The following is a 19,284-nucleotide window of genomic DNA, read 5'->3' as shown; positions in this document are numbered from 1 at the left end:
AATTCAAAACTAATAAAAGGAGGCATATTGATGCACCAAAGTAAGCATGTCATTAACTTACTTGATTCAAAGCATGGAAATGTAATTGAGCAATCATGTCATATGGAACATGTCTTAAACTTGAGAGGTAAGGTAGAGAAGAAGTAATCATAGATGCTATTGAATTTCGAATAATTATTTCTTCACTAAGGTATCACTGATGGAGCAAGAATTTAGTGGAGGTCATGTTGATGTTCTCAATGGTGATTCTCTTTTCTTCAAAAGATTAACGTCGATGAGAGAACTTTGTCCCTTGGATGTGGGTTTTATGACTTCTCTAGTAGAGTGTTAGGTACGATTGTTTTTGGTTTTTTTTTTTTTTACAATTAATTAGAAATGCATAAAAAATAGATAAATGCAGAATGATAAAATGGATAAAATGCAAAATAAGTTTATTTCACTGACCAGATGTGACTAATTACAATGTATAAACTGGGTATTTATTGCAAAAATTATGCTTATTAGCCAAACGATATGGGCAATAGTGTGGAGCCTTTACTCGTCTAGTTTCATGGACAGCGCGCGAGTTCCCATTATCAAGGGGATCATATAGCCCAACATTCGTTTGTTAGTCTCATCCTTCATGACATGATCTGTTGATAGGGTCCCTGGTACACAACTCCACTATGATTGCACTATGTTCCTCTTTACGGTTAGTGGCACCACAAACATGAAACATGAGTTTTGTGCATCATTGTATAGTCCCAATTTATCTTGACCTTATATGATATTGTTACCGTCCATATACTTAACTAGTGGGCTCGAGAAAGAATCAATTTCCTCACTCAATTGTTTTAACATTCACTCAACCTGTCAATATCGATCGCTAACACATGTGAGTTTTGAAGAAGATCTGCATCGAATAGGTGAATTGATCCAAAGGGAAATGCCACATACTTAAATGAAGTAGAGGCCTTATGAGTCGTACTGTGTCGGATGTGGTCTTCCGTTATGGTGCCTGTCTCCCAACAAGAAGTTTACAAATAACTAGCCCTCCAAATAAGAGATATTTTGAGGAGCTTTGTGGGTTTCAAGAATCAACACGACATCACTGCTAATGGCCTTACTCAAATACAAATATTGCAGTCGAGAAAAAATCCTTCAAGAAAACTTGTGGTAATTTTCGAAGGAAGAAAAAAGAACACTCATAGCATACAAGAGAGTCAAAAAGTCGAGAAGAACAACCTTTCTAGTAGAGAGGCAGCAAGAGATCAAAGAAGAACCAGAGAGGATTATCCCAGAGTCAACATAGCTTATCAAAAAGTTAAATTCGGCCATGGGAAACTTGTACAAAGATTCCACCTGGATCAGAGTCGCCCTACCATCTCTATCAAATAAAAAACATGTCCAAAGAAGGAATTATGGTCTCGATATCCAACATGTGAAATGAGATGCTTTAGAATCTCTTTGACACATGCCAAATATTTGACTTTTGTTACCTCGTCAAATGCTCTAGAATACATCCCTTGAACCATAACTCCAGATTGTCCTAGTGAGAAATTGACTACACAATTTTGAACGTAATACCATCATATTTTATTTTTTAACAAGTATCAGAAAGACTTTTTTTTTTTTTTTGGGTTACATATCAGAAAGACATTTGCTAACATGCCATTTATTTTGTTGGGACATTAGTTTTTGTTTGATTTTTTTTTTTAACAAGTTTTTGTTTGATTATATTCTTTCGAAAAACATAAGATAAATAACTCATTTAAATTTTTGAAAGTAACAAAATAAAAATAGATAAATATGTATTTTAGTGTAGAAAATATGCAAAGAGGACACTTAAAATTGATTTCTATGAAAGCTTAATCCCAGCCAAACTCTCAATCTCTACCATCCATATTAGCAGCCTACATGTAAATCCAACGGCTAGAAGGTTAATTTGAAGACTATGATAGAGGGAAAAGAAAACTGAAGTCCAGTTCCGGCGAGGGTTTTGAAACAGGGTTTAGGAACACCACCAAAACCATTTTTCTTCTCTCTGCTCATCAACTTCAATCTTGTTTCTTCGATTTCTGAAGAGACAACAAAACCATGTGGTATCTATGTGTTTTCTTTCACAGGTTATTGGATTACAGAAAACCCGAAGTCGAATCTTTAGCCAAATTGTTTGGAGCTTTTGATGACAACCAAAACGACGACGTTCATCCCCAGTTGCAATGGAAGCTCCCTCTTCATCACCACCCAGATTCTCCTTTCCATTTGGTCAATCTCCCTTCAGAAGAAATTGCTCGTAACATTGCTAATCGAAGTTAGTTTTCACTTTCACTTGTTCTTCATTCTGATTATTGCTACAATTAATTTTAGCTTAGCCCTTTAATTATTTGTCATTTTTATTTCGTGGGTTTGTTTAAATTTTTGATTTTTTTATGTGGGTTTGTTTAAAGTTTCAATTTTTCATAATGGGTTTGTTTAAGTTTATCATTTTTTATAGTGGGTTTGTAGAAGTTTTTAATTTTTTATAGTGGGTTTTGTTAAAAATTTTATTTTTTTTATGTGGGGTGGCAATTATGTAGGTATACTTGTGAAGGGAATGTATGAGCTATGGGGTGAAGGGGGTAGCTATGAGGAGTTGAAGGATTCTATATTGAGTTATCCAGATGAGAGAAAGTTGCCATACTTGGAATCTAACAGCACTTTCAGGATTACTGTTGATACCTTTGGGAAGGTTATTAGTCTCCAGGAGCATAAGGAACTCATTCAAGGGTTTACTTATATCCCTTTCAAGGTTGTGTGTCCTTTAATTTGATTTATTTATTGCATTGGTGCTCTCTGCATGGTAAATTATGACCACGAGGTTATCGTCACTTCAGTCCTATGTAAATAGCAATTGATAGATTGAGAAAATGTTGTGAAATTTTAGATTCTTCCTTGAGTGCAGCAAACTATTGACTTTATGCTTACTTTTGATATTATGTGGTGCAAAGGGACTTTTTTTGTGTAGTTATTTAAAATGCAGTTTGAGTCATTTCTATTCACTGTCATTTCATTGGAAACTGTATCATCTGATTTGGGTTTGGCATGATTAAAACTACATTATGGTTCTGTTCGGTGAAAAAAAACAGCAGATAGTTGATAAACTAGCTTATAGCGGATGACCTTGTAGATGATAGTGAGTAAGTTAGCAAGTTGAATTTGTAATGTTGGGTAAAATTAGTTTTTGAACTAGCTTATAAATATGAAATGACATAAAAAATATATGTTTAATTAATATCTAATTTTTTCAATTAGGATAACAGGGGTAAAATTGAGAGGGAAAAACGATAAGCTATAAGCTATTTGAAATAACTTATCAAAAAACGCTATAAGCTAATGAGAAAAAAATATAAGCTTGTGAGAAAAAAATTGTAACCAGATCTATTTTGCTTGTATGAGCTTATAAGCTATAATCTATATGCTATAAGCTCAAAATTTTGTCTTGCTAAACAGAGGCTATAGCTTCTATTGAGAGTTGCCGGAATTATGTGTTTCCTATCCCTTTGTTTGATTGTACTTTTTTGTTAGTATCCAGGATTTTGCAGGTTAATTTTCATCACGCTTTTTGAAGCTTCTTTTTTATCGAGCACTGTTCTACTATTTTTTTTCTTCCTGTGTGCATCTCTTATTCCCCATATGTTTTCATTTGAGATGGCCATAGAATTCCTTTTTGAAGTCAGATGCATTACAATGAATGAAATTTCTCATTATTTATTATGATGCCTTTTTGAAAAACTCATACTCCAACAAGTATCTTTCTTTTGTCCATCATTGTTTGGTCACTTTGTTTGCAGGGAAAAGTAAATTTGAGAAAACCAGAGCACAACTTCTGGCTGATAGAAATTGATAATTGTGAAGGTAATAATGGTCTTCCTCCAGTTGAACAAAAGAGAATTTTCTTTGGTCGTGAAGTTGGTGCTGCTGATAGGAAGCTTTTACCGACATACGAGTTGAAAAGCCGTACTTATCTTGGGCCAACAGCCATGGATGCGGAGATAGCTTTTCTAATGGCCAACCAAGCACTGGCTACTCCGGGGAAACTAGTTTATGACCCTTTTGTTGGAACCGGAAGTATTCTTGTTGCAGCAGCTCATTTTGGAGCAATGACCATGGTCTGCTTCTCCTTCTTCATTCTTCACCTTTTCTTTTTCTTTTTTCTCTCTTTCTTTCCAACTTATCCTTTCACGATCTATTGCAATGGATTCTGTTTAGGAAAATTCATGTCAATATGCACGTAGATTATTTTATTTAATGATACTTAATCTAAATTGTTCAGGGTGCTGACATTGACATTAGGGTAGTACGTGATGGACGCGGTCCTGACCGTAATGTTTGGAGTAATTTTAAGCAGGTAACTGTAGCAAATGTTCTTACACTTGTTTTATGGCTAGTAAAAAATTTGTTTGTTTAGTTTGAATTTAGCACCACTTATATGATGTAGTAGACTGAATTTGCTTGAATAAAGCACACATTATGATGTATATATCTTTCTGATAAACTTATTTGGCTGTATATGTTGCAGTATGGATTGGAAATGCCAGTTGGTCTTTTAAGGGCTGACAACAACCTTCCTCCCTGGCGTCCGGGGCTGAAAGAGGTAAATTTTTGAAAAAAGATTCATGTCCTTGTACATTTCTTTGTAAATTTTTCTTCTGATCCTAAAGGAGAGCATCTATGTGCTGTGTCTTGGACACACAAATTAAGAATTTTTCCAATCTCAGCAATTGGTTTTGCCTTTTATCTAACTGAAAAGTGACCGAATATAATCAACATGTTTTGTGGTTTATTACCTCCCTTTCGGTAATTGTGTTGCTGACTCTGGCTTTCTGTCATTTTACAAGTTAATTGCGGAAGGGATAGATTGGCTTTACTGATTATAATATTGGTAGCACCTAGTAATTTTACAGTTAGGTAATAGACTTTATCATGGACTGGCTATGCTACCAAGTCCAACCCTACCTTTTATCTTGTGCACTTTATAAGCATCCGCTTTTGTTCGGTGCATAGTATTTGAGTGCTGAATCCTGTCTAAGGAGATTGCTTAACGACAACAACCAAGCCTTATTCCCATATCTCACTAGTTGGCAATTAGAACAGACATAAGGTCCAATGGACATAGAACATAATGCATTGTTACCAAATCCTATTGTTTATAATTTTCTATTACTCAAGTCAATAGCTGGTTGTATAGGCATCAGATTTAATGACAAGTCCTCTTAAAGATTTGAGGGGAGAGGACATTAGTATGAGCTCTGAGGTGAGTAGGACTAATATTAGGAAAAGACACAACTGGTTGTTATTATATATATAATGGTAGAAATCTTAGTTGCCGGCAAATTTTGATATGTCTGGATTTGGGAATATAACTCGCATTATTCCTAATCTTGTTTATAAGCGAAAATTTGTGTTTGAACTTTGAAATGCAAAAGTAACTTGAATGGATGAAATTTTATTCATTATTTTTGAACTATTTTTAAAAAAAATTACTGATAACTTTGTTTTTTACAAGGTATTTGATGCGATAATATGTGACCCTCCTTATGGAGTGCGAGCCGGAGGACGCAAATCTGGTGGTAGGAAGCTACTAAAGGGGGCTGTGGAGCCTTACATTGTTCCGGACGACAAAAGAACAGACCACATACCATCGACTGCACCTTACAGTTTAGTTGAGTGTGTACATGATTTGCTTGATCTTGCTGCCAAGATGCTTGTATTGGGCGGAAGACTTGTGTTTTTCTATCCTGTATTGAGAGAAGAAGAGTCTCCACATAATCATTTCCCGGAGCATCCATGTTTTAAGCTGATTTCTTCTTCTGAGCAGATTCTTAGTTCACGATATTGCAGGGTATTACTGACAATGGTTAAGATAGGTCCTTACACAGAGGAAATAAGTTTGGCAGCTAGGATGCAACACCTTGAATTTAAGGAGAACCATGTAAAGTGGCTAGAAGATGGTAATCTTCATTCTGCAGTTTTCAGTCCAGTGGATGCTCAGTTAAAGGAGAATGGCGATTATAAGATTAAGGATTCAAACAAGAAATATAGAGGAAAATACGTTTAGACTTCACGGGTTAGATGCCGGTGTATGTTTCTATGTCCAAGGGGATGAAAACTTTTCACTACAGAGGCCAGTGTACCCATATGCCCCTTTTTTCAATTTTGTGATATTTTTGTCTAATTTTGTGGATGTATCTTTTTATTCTCATTTATTTAATTTAATGGAGTTGATACATTCTTACTCTCCTTAGCTTAGGTTATCTCAAACCTGGTGGTGATTACCATCTCAAACTTCTTAAGCTAGCAATGGTAGCTCGGTTATTTTACATCACTAGTATGACTGTAATATTGATATGCGAGAAAAACCATACGCTTTTATCAGTATTCTTTCTTGCATTCTAAGTTAGGCACTGTTGTTGAAGGGCAGCACTTGTGTACAATTGGCATTTTAATGTTATATAACATTGGCCAATTAGGGTGTGCCACGTGGCACACCATTTTTTTTAAAAAAAAATAATCAAATAAAGCTAGAATAAAACAACACAGAGAGAGAAAAGGACGGATGAGATAGGATCTATTTTCATTAGGCGCTAGTGTTTTCTTTTTTTCCTTTTCTTGTGTTCCGCTGTTTCTTTAATTTGCTTTGTAACCAAGAAAGATCGTGTTCATCATCTCCTAATCCCTGAAACCTCACTTCTGAACCTACCATCCACCATCAACTTTTCTCCGCCGCCGTCCTCCTCTCCACCATCGACCACGGTTATGCCATAGGCCGCCTTCAATTCTTCCTCTTACCTTCACAATCTTTTTATTTTTAAATTTGATGAATTTGATTTGGAATGAATTTTGGGATTCATTGAAGGTTGTTATTGTAGAGATCAGTAGACTAACAATAAACAATATTCTTTCAGCTAAAAAAGCCATATTTGTTTTTGGTACCCATAGGTGGTGGTCAAGTCCTTTGGCTTGTCTGGACATTGGCTAACCATCGGTGGTTTATTTCTCATTTTGACTATGTTCCCCTTTGTATATTTGTAGTGGTCTCCTAGGCACACCTTGTACTTGGGAACTACTATTGATGTGGTAATATAATTCCATTTTGGCTTGTTCAAAAAAAAAAAAATTTCAGTTATCTACTTGTCTCTTGAGCAGTATGTTGATTTGGGAATTTTTGAATTGTGACAAAATAATGAAAAAAAATGTTATAATGAAATAGTTGTTATTAGTCTGCAGTGAAAAATAAAATCTGCTACAATGAAAAAATCTGTAGAGAATTGCTGAAAAAATCTCAAGAAAGCTGATGAAGATGGTGGATGAGTTTTGTTTTGAAGTGGAAGGAACAAGAAGAAAAAGGTTGGCGCAGTCTGTTCTTTCTTTTCTCTCTCTCGTTATTTTATTCTAGTTTTATTTGATTTTTTTTTATTTTTAAATAAAAAGGTGTGTCACGTGGCACATCCTATTTGGCTAATGTTATATAACATTAAGAGATCAATGGTACATAAGTGCTACACGTTGTTGAAGTGTATCACTCTAACTGTCAAAGCCAATACTGCATTGAAATGATTTGGGGTTATAATAAGGACATTTTGTGAACTTTAAATGAGGTTCACACATAGTCATTTTCTACCAAATATAAATAAGTCGAACTTATGCAATCCTCACAAATAAAATATCTGCCTACCAAATATAAATAAGTCAAACTTATGCAACCCTTAGAAATAAAATAGGGGTAATAGTCACTGTGGTCCCTGAATGTGTAGCAAGTAGTCATAATAGTCCTTCAATTTATCAAAATTCTAAAATAGTCTCTGATTGTCCACTTTATTAGTCAAAATAGTCCCTAACGCTTAAATAATCTCTTAATACTCACAATAACTATTTTTATATAGGGACTAAAATGACAATAAGTAAGTATGTATAAGGACTAATATAATAATAAGTAAGTATGTTGAAGGACTAATATGACAATATTGACGAAATATTTTAATATCAAGGACTATTTTGACTAACAAAATACACAATCAAGGACTATTTTGAAATTTCGATACATTGAGGGATTATTGTGACTATTCGTTCCTTATTCAAGGACTAAAGTGACTATTTTCCCAGTAAAATATCTCACATGCCAAAATTAAAAAAAAAATAGAGTATTCTAGTTTCAAAACATAACATGGCTAGATTAGTGCAATCCTAGTACCATAAAAAATAATTTTGATTGATAATAACAAATAATCAACAATAACAATGACAAAAATGATTTGGTGCTTTCTTTCCAATAATTTTGCAATGACCTCCTTTGTAGCAATGCTTTCCGCAAATTTGATTACAATAATAGTCGTCTTGATTTGGATTGCATCTGCCTATATGATTGTCATAGCAACACTTCACTGCATTTGAGTTATCCACCCCATTTGAGTCATCCATCAGTGCAGCAAAATCCATTTCCGTAGCCTCACCCATTGTTGTGTCGGAACCTGATTCAATTTCAATTAGATTCACTTGTAAATGAGTAATTTATAAGAACATAAAATAAATAAAAAAACTAATATGTTTTGTATATATTTTCCTCTCCATTAGTATGTAGATTGAAATGCATAATGAAAAAAGTTTTTTTAAGCAAAATTAATTTGCAAGACTCTCTTATATTAATTATGTTGAATGTTGACATCAAAGAACCTAACTATCATGTGTTGTACAACAAGAAAATTTAATTAAACAAACAAATAAAACATTGGAGACCTAAATCAAAATTCATGGGAAAAAAAAACATCAAACAAATCTCATAAAGAAAGAAAAAAGGCCACTATATACTGAGACAAATGTATTTAACTGTATAGAACAAAAGGTGAATCATGAATATCAAATATCAATAATCATAAACAAGAAAAAAAATATGTATGATAAGAAACTTATAATATTTGCCTCTAATAAAAAAAGGAAACTTGTAATCATATAGTAAGATGTATGCCAGAGTGAATGACCATCATCGTATATTAACAGCATAGTTGGATCAAGGTTTTAAAAGACAATTTGAGATATTAAAAGGGTTAATTATGTTTTTAGTCCCTATAAAATAGCAACCTTGTAAGTTTAGTCCTTACTTAATTTTAATAGCATTTTTAGTCCCTAATTTTATTTTTTTGCCCTGAGTATTAGTCCCTACTCAATTCAAATTTGTTTAATTTATGCTTAAACTCTTAAATTTTTGAACAATTTTTTGCAGACATGTTTAGAACATTACTAAAAGTTCCTCCGCAAAAAAATATTGCAAAATTTGATTTCTACATCCAAATTTTATTACTTTTTATCTTTAACTTTTGTCGTTTTAAAAAATTCATATTTAATTCATTTCATGTCTGAAAATTCTAAATTTTAGTAAACGAACCTTTCATAGTGTTCTAATCTTGTCTCAAAAAAATCGTTCAAAAATTTAAGAGTTTAAGGATAATTAATCAAACTTTGTTTTAGTAGGGACTAAAATTATAAGTAAATTTTTTTTATAGGGACTAAAAATGCTATTAAAATTAAGTAAGGACTAAACTTACAAGGTCGCTATTTTATAGGGACTAAAAACATAATTAACCCATATTAAAATAACCGAAAGAATGACATGAAAAATGATCATATACTCATTCAATCACACTTTATTTATTTTTAATGAACATTACTAAGATTAATCTCTCTTTGTTTTGGGCATAATAAAATTAATGTTATAATCACTGATTAAAAAATTAGTGAGGAATTTATATTGTATTACGTAATCATCGATTATAAACATGAAAAAATAATATCATAAGGAGCAAGCAAACTAATATCATAAAATTCTACCCAAAAACAATTAATACGTAACGTAGAGCATCGATTATAAACATGAAAAAAATAACATATCATGAGCAGCAAGCAAACTAATACCATAGAATTCTACCTAAAAAAAATTAATACCATAGATGGAAAGAATTTTATATATTAAAAATATACTCACCAAGGAACAATATGAGAGCAACAATGGTGGCAGCAAGAAGTAGAAATCTTACTCTGGCCATCGTCAAATTAGTTAACTAGTGTAATATCCTTAAAAAAAAGTTAACTAGTGTAATATTATGTATGTGTTTATATCGATTGAGACCAGGATTGAAGAAAAAAAGAATATTTATAGGCAAAGGGGTGGCAAGTTTCCTTTGATATCCATGACCTAAAGTAAAGAAAATTATGTTGAGAATAATATGTCAAAATATCTTTTTTAAGATTTTAAATTTAAATATACTTTAGATTTAAAATAAAATATCATTAAGATATCAATATAATTTATATTTCTATGTAGAATATTTATAGGATTTGTTCCTTATTTTTATGATATGATTTAGAAATATGTTTTGTATTAATTAGTAAAATTAAGTCTATAGTTTTATTCCTGTCAAAAGTAAAGTCTATAGTTTCATATTAATTAGTACACTTTAAATCTATATATTGATCGATGAATACAAATTTAGCATGAGACTTCTCCATATATCAAATGTTTAACATTGTCAAATTAACTAACTGGTTTTATTTTGTTCAAAAACACAAAAAACACCATCAAAGGTGGCAGCAACTGGTAGAAGTCTAACTTTGGCCATTGTCAAATTAATTAACTAGTTTAATATGTGTGCATACAATATATCGTTTGAGACTATGATTGAAGAAAAAAAGTATGTTTATAGACAAAAAGGGACAAGTTTCCTTTGATATCCAAGACCTAAAGTAGAGAAAATTAGATACCACAACCTAGAGTAGAGAAAATGATGTTAGGGAATAATATGGCTAAATATCTATTTAAGATTTTAGTTTTAAATATATTTTAGAATTTAAAACAAAATATCATTAAGATATTATTAAAATCTATAATTTATATTTCTGTGTAGAATATTTATAAGATTTGTTTCTTATTTAAATAAACGACTTGTTTATTTTTTTTAGTTAAAATTTTAATTTTTAGTTGGATCATGTTGAAAATTATGGTTTTTTTTTTTTTTTTTATGTTATGAGTGAAGAGTTTTGATTTTTATTTTAGATGATGTTCAAAAATAAGATTTTTTTTCTCACGTTTGAGTCCTTTGATTGAGCATGGTTTGAAACTTGATTTTTTTTTTTTTTGTAGGGTTATGTGATTTTGAAGTTGCTGAAGTAAATTAAGCAGCTTCTTCTGTTTAGGTTTATCATCTATATATATAAGTTTAAGTTATAAATGATGTAACTTAAATGATATATATAACTAGTGAAACATATCTATGTAAGTTATAAATGATATATATAACTTAAATGATGCATAATTTGTGTTTGAACTTTGAAGTGCAAAAGAGTGAATGAAATTTTATTCATTATTTTTGAATACGAGACAAATATTACAGTCAAACATCAGTTTAGTAGAGACCACATACCCTGTAATATTGATATGCGTGAAAAACCATGGTGTACGCTTTTATTTAATTTGATGGAGTTGATATATTCTTAGCTTAGGTTATTACAAACCTTGGTGGTGATTGCCATCTCAAACTTCTTAAGCTAGCAATGCTAGCTCGGTTATTTTACATCACTAGTATGACTGTACTATTGATATGCGAGAAAAACCTTACACTTTTTTCAGTATTCTTTCATGCATGCAATTTAAGTTGCACACAATAGAAAAACTCTTATATGTATTAATAGTTTTTTCATACTAACATAAGGACATGTAAATTATTTGGGGTTATAATAAGGACTTTTTGTGAACTTTAAATAAGTAGAACTTATGCAATCCTCAAAAATAAAAATCTGTCTACCAAATATGCAACCCTCAGAAATAAAATATTTATCTACCAAATAGTATAAATAAGTCAACTTATGCAACCCTCGGAAATTAAAAAAAGAGTATTCTAGTTTCAAAACATAACATAGCTGGATTAGTGCAACCCTAGTACCATCAAAAATAATTTTGATTGATAGTAACAAATAATCAACAATAACAATGACAAAAATGATTTGGTGCTTTCTTTCCAATAGTTTTGCAATGACCTCCTTTGTAGCAATGCTTTCCACAAATTTGATTACAATGATAGTCGTCTTGATTTGGAATGCATCTGCCTATATGATTGTCATAGCAACACTTCACTGCATTTAAGTTATCCTGTCCATTTGAGTCATCCATAAGTGCAGCAAAATCCATTTCCGTAGCCTCACCCATTGTTTTGTCGGAACCTGATTCAACTTAGTTAGATTCACTTGTACAGAGTAATTTATAAGAACATAAAAAAAAACTAATATGTTTTGTATATAATTTCCTCTCCATTAGTATGTAGATTGAAATGCATAATAGAAAAAGTTTTTTTAAGCAAAATTAATTTGCAAGATTCTCTTATTTTAACTATGTTTACATCAAAGAACCTGACTATCATGTGTTGTACAACAAGAAAAAATTTTATTATACAAACAAATAAAACATTGGAGACATAAATCAAAATTCATGGGAAAAAACATCAAACAAATCTCATAAAGAAACAAAAAAAGGCCACTATATACCGAGACAAATGTATTAGGTAATTTTAAATGCAAATTTAGATTTACACCTATTTTGCAAAAACAAAATTAATATGTAAAAAAAAAAAATTAATATGTAAAAATAAAATTAATAGCATGTCATTAACTGTATATCAAATATTAAAAATCATAAACATGAAGAAAAAAAATGTATGATAAGAAACTTATAATTTTTGCCTCAAATAAAAAAACGGAAACTTGTAATCATATAGGCTAGTATGCTAGAGTTAATGACCATCATCGTATATTAAGGGTATAGTTAGATCGAGGTTTCAAAAGCCACTTTGAGATATTAAAATAGCCGAAAGAATGACCAGAAAAATGATCTTATACTCATTCAATCACACTTTATTTATTTTTAATAAACATTATGTAACTCTAAGATTAATCCCTCTTTGTTTTGGGCATAATAAGATTAATGCTATCATCACCGATTTAAAAAATTAGTGAGGAATTTATATTGTATTACGTAATCATCGATTATAAACATGAAAAAAATAATATGAGCAAGCAAACTAATATCATAAAATTCTACCCAAAAAAAATTAATACGTAACGTAGATCATCGATTATAAACATGAAAAAAATAACATATCATGAGCAGCAAGCAAACTAATACCATAGAAGGAAAATTTCTTATATATAAAAAATATACTCACCAAGCAACATTATGAGAACAACAATGGTGGCAGTAAGAAGTAGAAATCTTACTCTGGCCATCGTCAAATTAGTTAGTTAGTGTAATATCCTTCAAAAAAAAGTTAACTAGTGTATTATGTGTTTATATCGATTGTGACCAGGATTGAAGAAAAAAAAGAATATTTATAGACAAAAGGGTGGCAAGTTTCCTTTGATATCCATGCCCTAGAGTGAAGAAAATTATGTTGAGAATAATATGTCAAAATTTATATTTTTAAGATTTTAAATTTAAATATACTTTAGATTTAAAAAAAAAAATATATATCATTAAGATATCGTTAGAATCTATAATTTATATTTCTATGTAAAATATTTCTGGGATTTGTTCCTTATTTTTAAGATATGATTTAGAAATATGTTTTATATCAATTAGTAATATTTAAGCCTATATATTGAGCAATGAACACAAATTTAGCATGGGACTTCTTCATATATCACATGTTTAATATTATCATATATTTATGCAAATTTAAAATCAGAAAAAACACCATCAACGGTAGCAGCAACAGGTAGAAGTCTAACTTTGGCCATTGTCAGATTAATTAGCTAGTTTAATATGTGTGCATATAATATATCGATTGAGAATAGGATTGAAGAAAAAAGTATGTTTGCATTCCATTTTCTCTCTTTTTCATTTTCACAATAATCAATAGTTAATGAAAATTATTTTTACATCTTCCCATGAAACTTATTCTAAAGAAAACACAAAAAACTATACTTGAAATTCTTATGTTTTAGTTTTTTTAATAAATGTGATTTGATTTTTTTTCCGTACAATTTGGGACGAAGGGAGTATTCCTTTTTATGAGAAAACAATTAGTGCTTATAATAAATTTAAAACAGGGTCGGTCCCGTGAGCTTAACTCACTTGGTAAGAGATAATGCATAATATATGCAGAGCAGGGGTTCGAACCCCGGACACCCTACTTATTCATCTTAGAGATGAATTTCACCAACCGCTAGACTACTTAACAAAAAAAATTCAAAAGAGGGAAATAAAATATTTGACGTGCTAGAATTAAAAATAGTATTCAATTTCTAAAAACATAACATGTCTAGATTACCTCTAAAAAAAACATGGCTAGATTAACATTTACAATGACAAACATGTTTTGGTGCTTTCCTTCCTATAATTTTGCATTGACCTCCTTTGCCGCAATGGCTATCTCTGCACTTCTGATCACAATTTTGGTTATCATTCTTATTACTTACAAAACAACGACCTATATGATTGTCTTTACAACACTTCAGTGCATCTGACTCTTCTATAAATGGAGTAATACCCATTGTTTTGTTGCATCCTGATTTAACTTTAGTTAGATTCATATTATACAGGACTAGTTTATAAGAAAATAAACAACTAATATGTTTTCTTTTGATTTTCAACTCCATTGGTATGTATAGTTCAAAATGCATAAAGAAAAAAGCTCTATATTTTAGCAAAATTGATTTGCAAGATTCTTTTATCTTAACTATGTTGACATTCTTTTGAAAAAGTTGACCATGTAGACATTATAGAACCTAACTATCCAACTATGTCACACATCAAGAAAGTTTTATTGAACAAAAAAAACAAGCAAACATCATAGAGATAAATCGAAACCCATGGAAAAGAACATCAAACAAATCTCGTAAAGCAAAAAGGTCACTATCTAGAGAGACACAGGATCTTTCAAAATAAAGGGAGAGAAATGTACTACGTACTTTACAATTGTATATATTTGAGATATTAAAAAAAGCCAAATACCATTTCAATCGCAATTTATTTATTTCTAAAAACATTATGTAATTGAAAGTTTTTTTTACTGGCAAGCAAGGTTGATCTTATTTCATTGAATTAAAAACTAGCGAGGAATTTATTTTATATTATGTAATATAAATATGAAAAGAAATATGTATCGTACTTTTAAGCAGAAGATTAATATCATAGAAAGAAATTTCTTATTTTTATTGACCTTGCAAGTGTGCTCACCAAGTCGGCTGATCGACAAGAAAATTCAAAGTGCATTTTTCGATAGAGAAATGATATTTTGACAACCACTTTTTGACAACTTTTTGACAACTTTCTCTCTCATACTCACATGATATTGTTATTCTCTCTCTTCCTTTTTTCTCTCTCCATTGTTTTTGACCAATAAGAAGTGAGAAAAACAAGGTTGTCAACAAAGTTGTCAACAAATGGATGTCAAAATATCATTACTCTTTTCGATAATCTATAACATCATATAAAGGAGATATATTAATTTGTGGTGGCTTTTCTCCTATAGTCAAAAATACCCTTAAAAAAATTCTCCCTTTGGGAAATTAAATTATATTATTTTTTATGTAACTTTAAGATAATATTTTTTTGTTAGTCCATAAAAAAGATTTTAAGTTACAATTTGAAAGTGACAACTCACAAACATTTATACTTATATCTAAAGCAAATAAATAATTAAATAATTCAAATGAAATCCAAAATTATACAAAAAAATTTGCAGACAATTTACCCACGTTAACGCAATAAAAAAACAGAAAAACAGATGCAAAAGTTATTTCTTGAATTAAAAAATACGAATGGATAATAAACTAGCTTACCACATATAAACTTATAGTAGTTTGTGGATGACTTATAAGGGATATACTACCTTATTGAATTTGTAGAAATTTCCGTTATGTAACCAATCATACTTAAATATAAACACACACAAAGGCCGCACGGACTTATAGAAAGAAAAATTAATATTATGATTGATAACGAAATTGAAATTATTACCTAAGAGCACAATCATAAAAACAACGCATGCAAGAGGTAGAAATCTTTTTGAGGAAGGTAGAAATCTTCTCACTCCAGCCATCTCCAAATAATAAGTTGCAAGGTGTTGTGGATTGGTCAAAAGATGGATTGAAACATTTTTATACACAGCTTGATAGGTGATCGTTTCCTTAGAGTAGGGGAAGTTATGCATAAATTGATTAACGCAGTTATATCAAATAAATAAGGAGTTACACTAGTAATTTTAACTCTTATTTCGAAATATTTAACTCCTCTACTATTTTATTTTATTTTTTGACAAATTAACTCCTACTATTAGTAACACCATTATATTATATCAAATAAAAAAAAGTAACGCATGTTTTTTTATTAGGATTTTTGTGTTGGCGAAATTGATATTGGCTCTGAAATTTTTTGTATTAAATTTAATATAGTCATTTAACTTATTAGTTTAATTGTATTTTTTAGTCCTTTGTCAATTTTTTTGATTGTGGTCATTATGTTTCTAATTTAGTAATTTTAATCCCAACATTTTATCAATTTTTGGATTTTGATCTCCATATATTTAATTTCGCAATGGTCCTCCTATTTGTACACTTTTTAAAATATACTTAAATTAACAGTGATGTATAAAAAAAGTTTAATATAGATGACACATCAACATTTTAATTGAATATATTAATAAAAAAATTATAACTCGAAATTTTTTAGTTTAATAAATTTGTTGTAGTTATTTATATATTTTATTAGTAGTTGAAATTTTCATAACAACCTTCATCATCATCAACTTCTCATTTTTGAAAAATAAATAAATAAATTGGTATCACCCCTTCCCTCATGTGGACTTGGAAAATGAATGGTAGCATTATTGCAACATAACATTCTTCATGTTTGTACCACAAGATCTTTTGCCCTTTATTTTGTGGTCGAGAAATTATGAAGAAAATTTAAGGATTTCTTTTCAGGCCATTTCGATATCTTATTTGATTGAAAAATGTTTTTGAAAAGTTATTTATCAGAGAGATGTTAAAATAAATAAAAAATGTTCTCCAGAAATTATCTCCCGAAATTTTAGAGGACCAAACTTAAAAAATTAGAAATAGGTCAACAAAAATTTAACAGAATAACCAAAACTGCAATCTATCCTAACTTTATTTAAAGGGAAAATCTACCTTTTTTTTGGTCAATTTAACTCTTTTCCTATCAAATTAAGGGAGGTCAAGTTCTATCAAGTAAAACAAAAAAGTCAGCGGCATTAAATCCCACTCACTCGCCATTTTTCAAAGTCTAGGGGCGAATAAGAAACATTAAAAAATTGTGGGATCAAACCAACGTCACAATCTAATTTAACATGAAAATTTTCTTTATGTATCTAATATTGAGGAACCTTGTTATCTACTCCAGTCTATCAGTGTTAAAATAATCTTAGTTACTTTATTCGTTTCACATAGCTAACTTGCTCAGCTGAATTCAATCAAACATTAATTCACCACTAAAAAACTAACCTCTTTCGCTAAACCTAACAACGGTTGGTGAAATATTCTTAATTTCTAGTTCATCACCTACCGATTATTTATGCATGTTTGTAATAGAAGTGGATGATGAATAAATTCATCTCAACATTGTTTGTAAAATACAAAAGATTAACTTGACCCAAGTAAAAATAATAATAATGCAACAAATCTAATTTGCATAAAATATTTGCATAAAATATTTTTCTTTTAAAAAAATGAAGATATTAACACGTGATTCAACATTAATTCGACTCACAGCCATAGAAGAATTAAAACAATCACTTAACAAAAGTGTGATTAACATAAGAATGGATCAGAAGAGATACTATTGAGAATTATTGCACCACTCCTCAGTCCTCAACAACTTGAGTTACTATGAAAAGAACAGGGTATCTCACCATTTTTTTCATTACTAGAAATGAAAGTATTAATTGGTTCCACTATAATCAAGATCACAGGATCACCGAGTAACACCATTTCTAATAAAATTAATGTTGATTCATTTCTAGCTAAAACTAGGGTGCCAATTTCTAGCTAAACTAGGGTGCCAATCAAGCAAATAGCATAAAAATGTAAGAATATGATGGAATTGCAAAAAGTTAAGAAAAGTAATATAACAATTCATTAGAAATATTAGAACAATATTCTCAAACACAAAAGTATTTCTGCAAAATTAAAAATCCAAAGATGGGTACAAAAGAAAAACACAGTAAAACTGCAAAATTCTTGTAATTTTCCACCTAAAACAGAGATGTTCCCTTTCCCTTCTTGTCACCACCAATCTCAAAGTGCTTGCACCTCTGCAAACACAAAAAACATCCCATTACCCACAGAACCCAAAAACAGAACAAATTACACATCAAAAAACAACATAAACAAACACGCTTACCTTAATGGCGTGTTGTGAAACATGCTTGCAACCTTGACACTGAAGCCTCAACACAATTTTCTTAGTAGTTTTTGCCTAATTCAAACACACAACAATAAAAACAAATAACTTAATTAACCTCTAAATTCCTAATTACTAATCAGATTAAGCAAAGATTTAGGGTAAATTGTAATTGTACCTTTTTGTGAAAGACGGGTTTGGTCTGTCCACCATAACCAGATTGTTTACGGTCATAACGACGTTTTCCCTGAGCAGCGATGGAATCTTTACCCTTTTTGTATTGGGTAACTTTGTGTAAGGTGTGCTTCTTGCACTCCTTGCTTTTGCAGTAGGTTTTCTTTGTCTTTGGAACGTTCACCTATAACAACAAAAATTGAATTAATTTGACATAAAGTGAGATCTATAAATGAAATTGTTGATATTAGATGAAAGTGTTGTGGAAGGTTAGATGAGGGAAATGAGAAGTTTACCATTGTTCTAGAGGTATGGTTTGAGATCGGCTGGGGCAAACGAAGAGTGAAGAAGGAAGCAGAGTCGGCTTTATATGACTGTGAATTAGGGTTTTATGTTCTATCGGCTCGTCTTTGGGCTTTTTCAACTTGTGGCCCAATTACTATAAACTAGTGGAACATTTTACCCTGTACCCCATCAATTATACCATTACCCCTACAAATTATAAAAAATACCAATTTTAACCTTTTTCCAAATCACATCTATCTATTCACCCCATCAAGTTACTACTCTACCGTAATACTTTCATTAGGTTTTCTGGATTTTTTTTGCTGAGAACTTGCTTCAAAACATCATGGCAATGAACCGTAGTTTTACTGTTACGAAAGGAGAAGGGGTGTGAAATGGAT

At 30.7% G+C, this 19,284-nt stretch overlaps 2 protein-coding genes and 1 long non-coding RNA gene across 3 annotated transcripts; 1 reads left to right on the top strand and 2 right to left on the bottom strand.

Moving 5' to 3' along the window:
* Positions 1–1,962: 1,962 nt before the first annotated feature.
* TRM11 (tRNA modification 11 protein) lies at positions 1,963–6,250 on the top strand. The gene is made up of 6 exons (XM_085704441.1): positions 1,963–2,293; positions 2,559–2,770; positions 3,813–4,130; positions 4,295–4,369; positions 4,541–4,615; positions 5,528–6,250. The coding sequence occupies exons 1-6, from the start codon at positions 2,077–2,079 to the stop codon at positions 6,077–6,079; spliced, it is 1,449 nt and encodes a 482-aa protein (XP_085560567.1). The 5' UTR covers positions 1,963–2,076; the 3' UTR covers positions 6,080–6,250.
* Positions 6,251–11,910: 5,660 nt separating this feature from the next.
* On the bottom strand, positions 11,911–16,117 carry LOC146932712 (uncharacterized). The gene is made up of 2 exons (XR_015007219.1): positions 16,022–16,117; positions 11,911–12,228 (listed from the first exon to the last, which is right to left on the bottom strand). It is a non-coding gene; the product is annotated as an uncharacterized LOC146932712 (long non-coding RNA).
* A 2,017-nt stretch (positions 16,118–18,134) lies between these two features.
* On the bottom strand, positions 18,135–18,935 carry LOC146932711 (large ribosomal subunit protein eL42). The gene is made up of 4 exons (XM_085704440.1): positions 18,895–18,935; positions 18,603–18,782; positions 18,425–18,499; positions 18,135–18,335 (listed from the first exon to the last, which is right to left on the bottom strand). Exons 1-4 carry the CDS (start codon positions 18,895–18,897, stop codon positions 18,276–18,278), a joined length of 318 nt encoding a protein of 105 aa, XP_085560566.1. The 5' UTR covers positions 18,898–18,935; the 3' UTR covers positions 18,135–18,275.
* Between the last annotated feature and the right edge of the window lie 349 nt (positions 18,936–19,284).

This window comes from Medicago sativa, chromosome 4 (genome assembly GCF_051527215.1).
Source record: "Medicago sativa cultivar Bolivia chromosome 4, Bolivia_mono, whole genome shotgun sequence".
In the NCBI taxonomy this organism is placed as follows: Eukaryota; Viridiplantae; Streptophyta; class Magnoliopsida; order Fabales; family Fabaceae; genus Medicago; species Medicago sativa.
The sequence above is the reverse complement of the archived record's forward strand: the minus strand, read 5'-3'. Positions and strand labels throughout refer to the sequence as shown.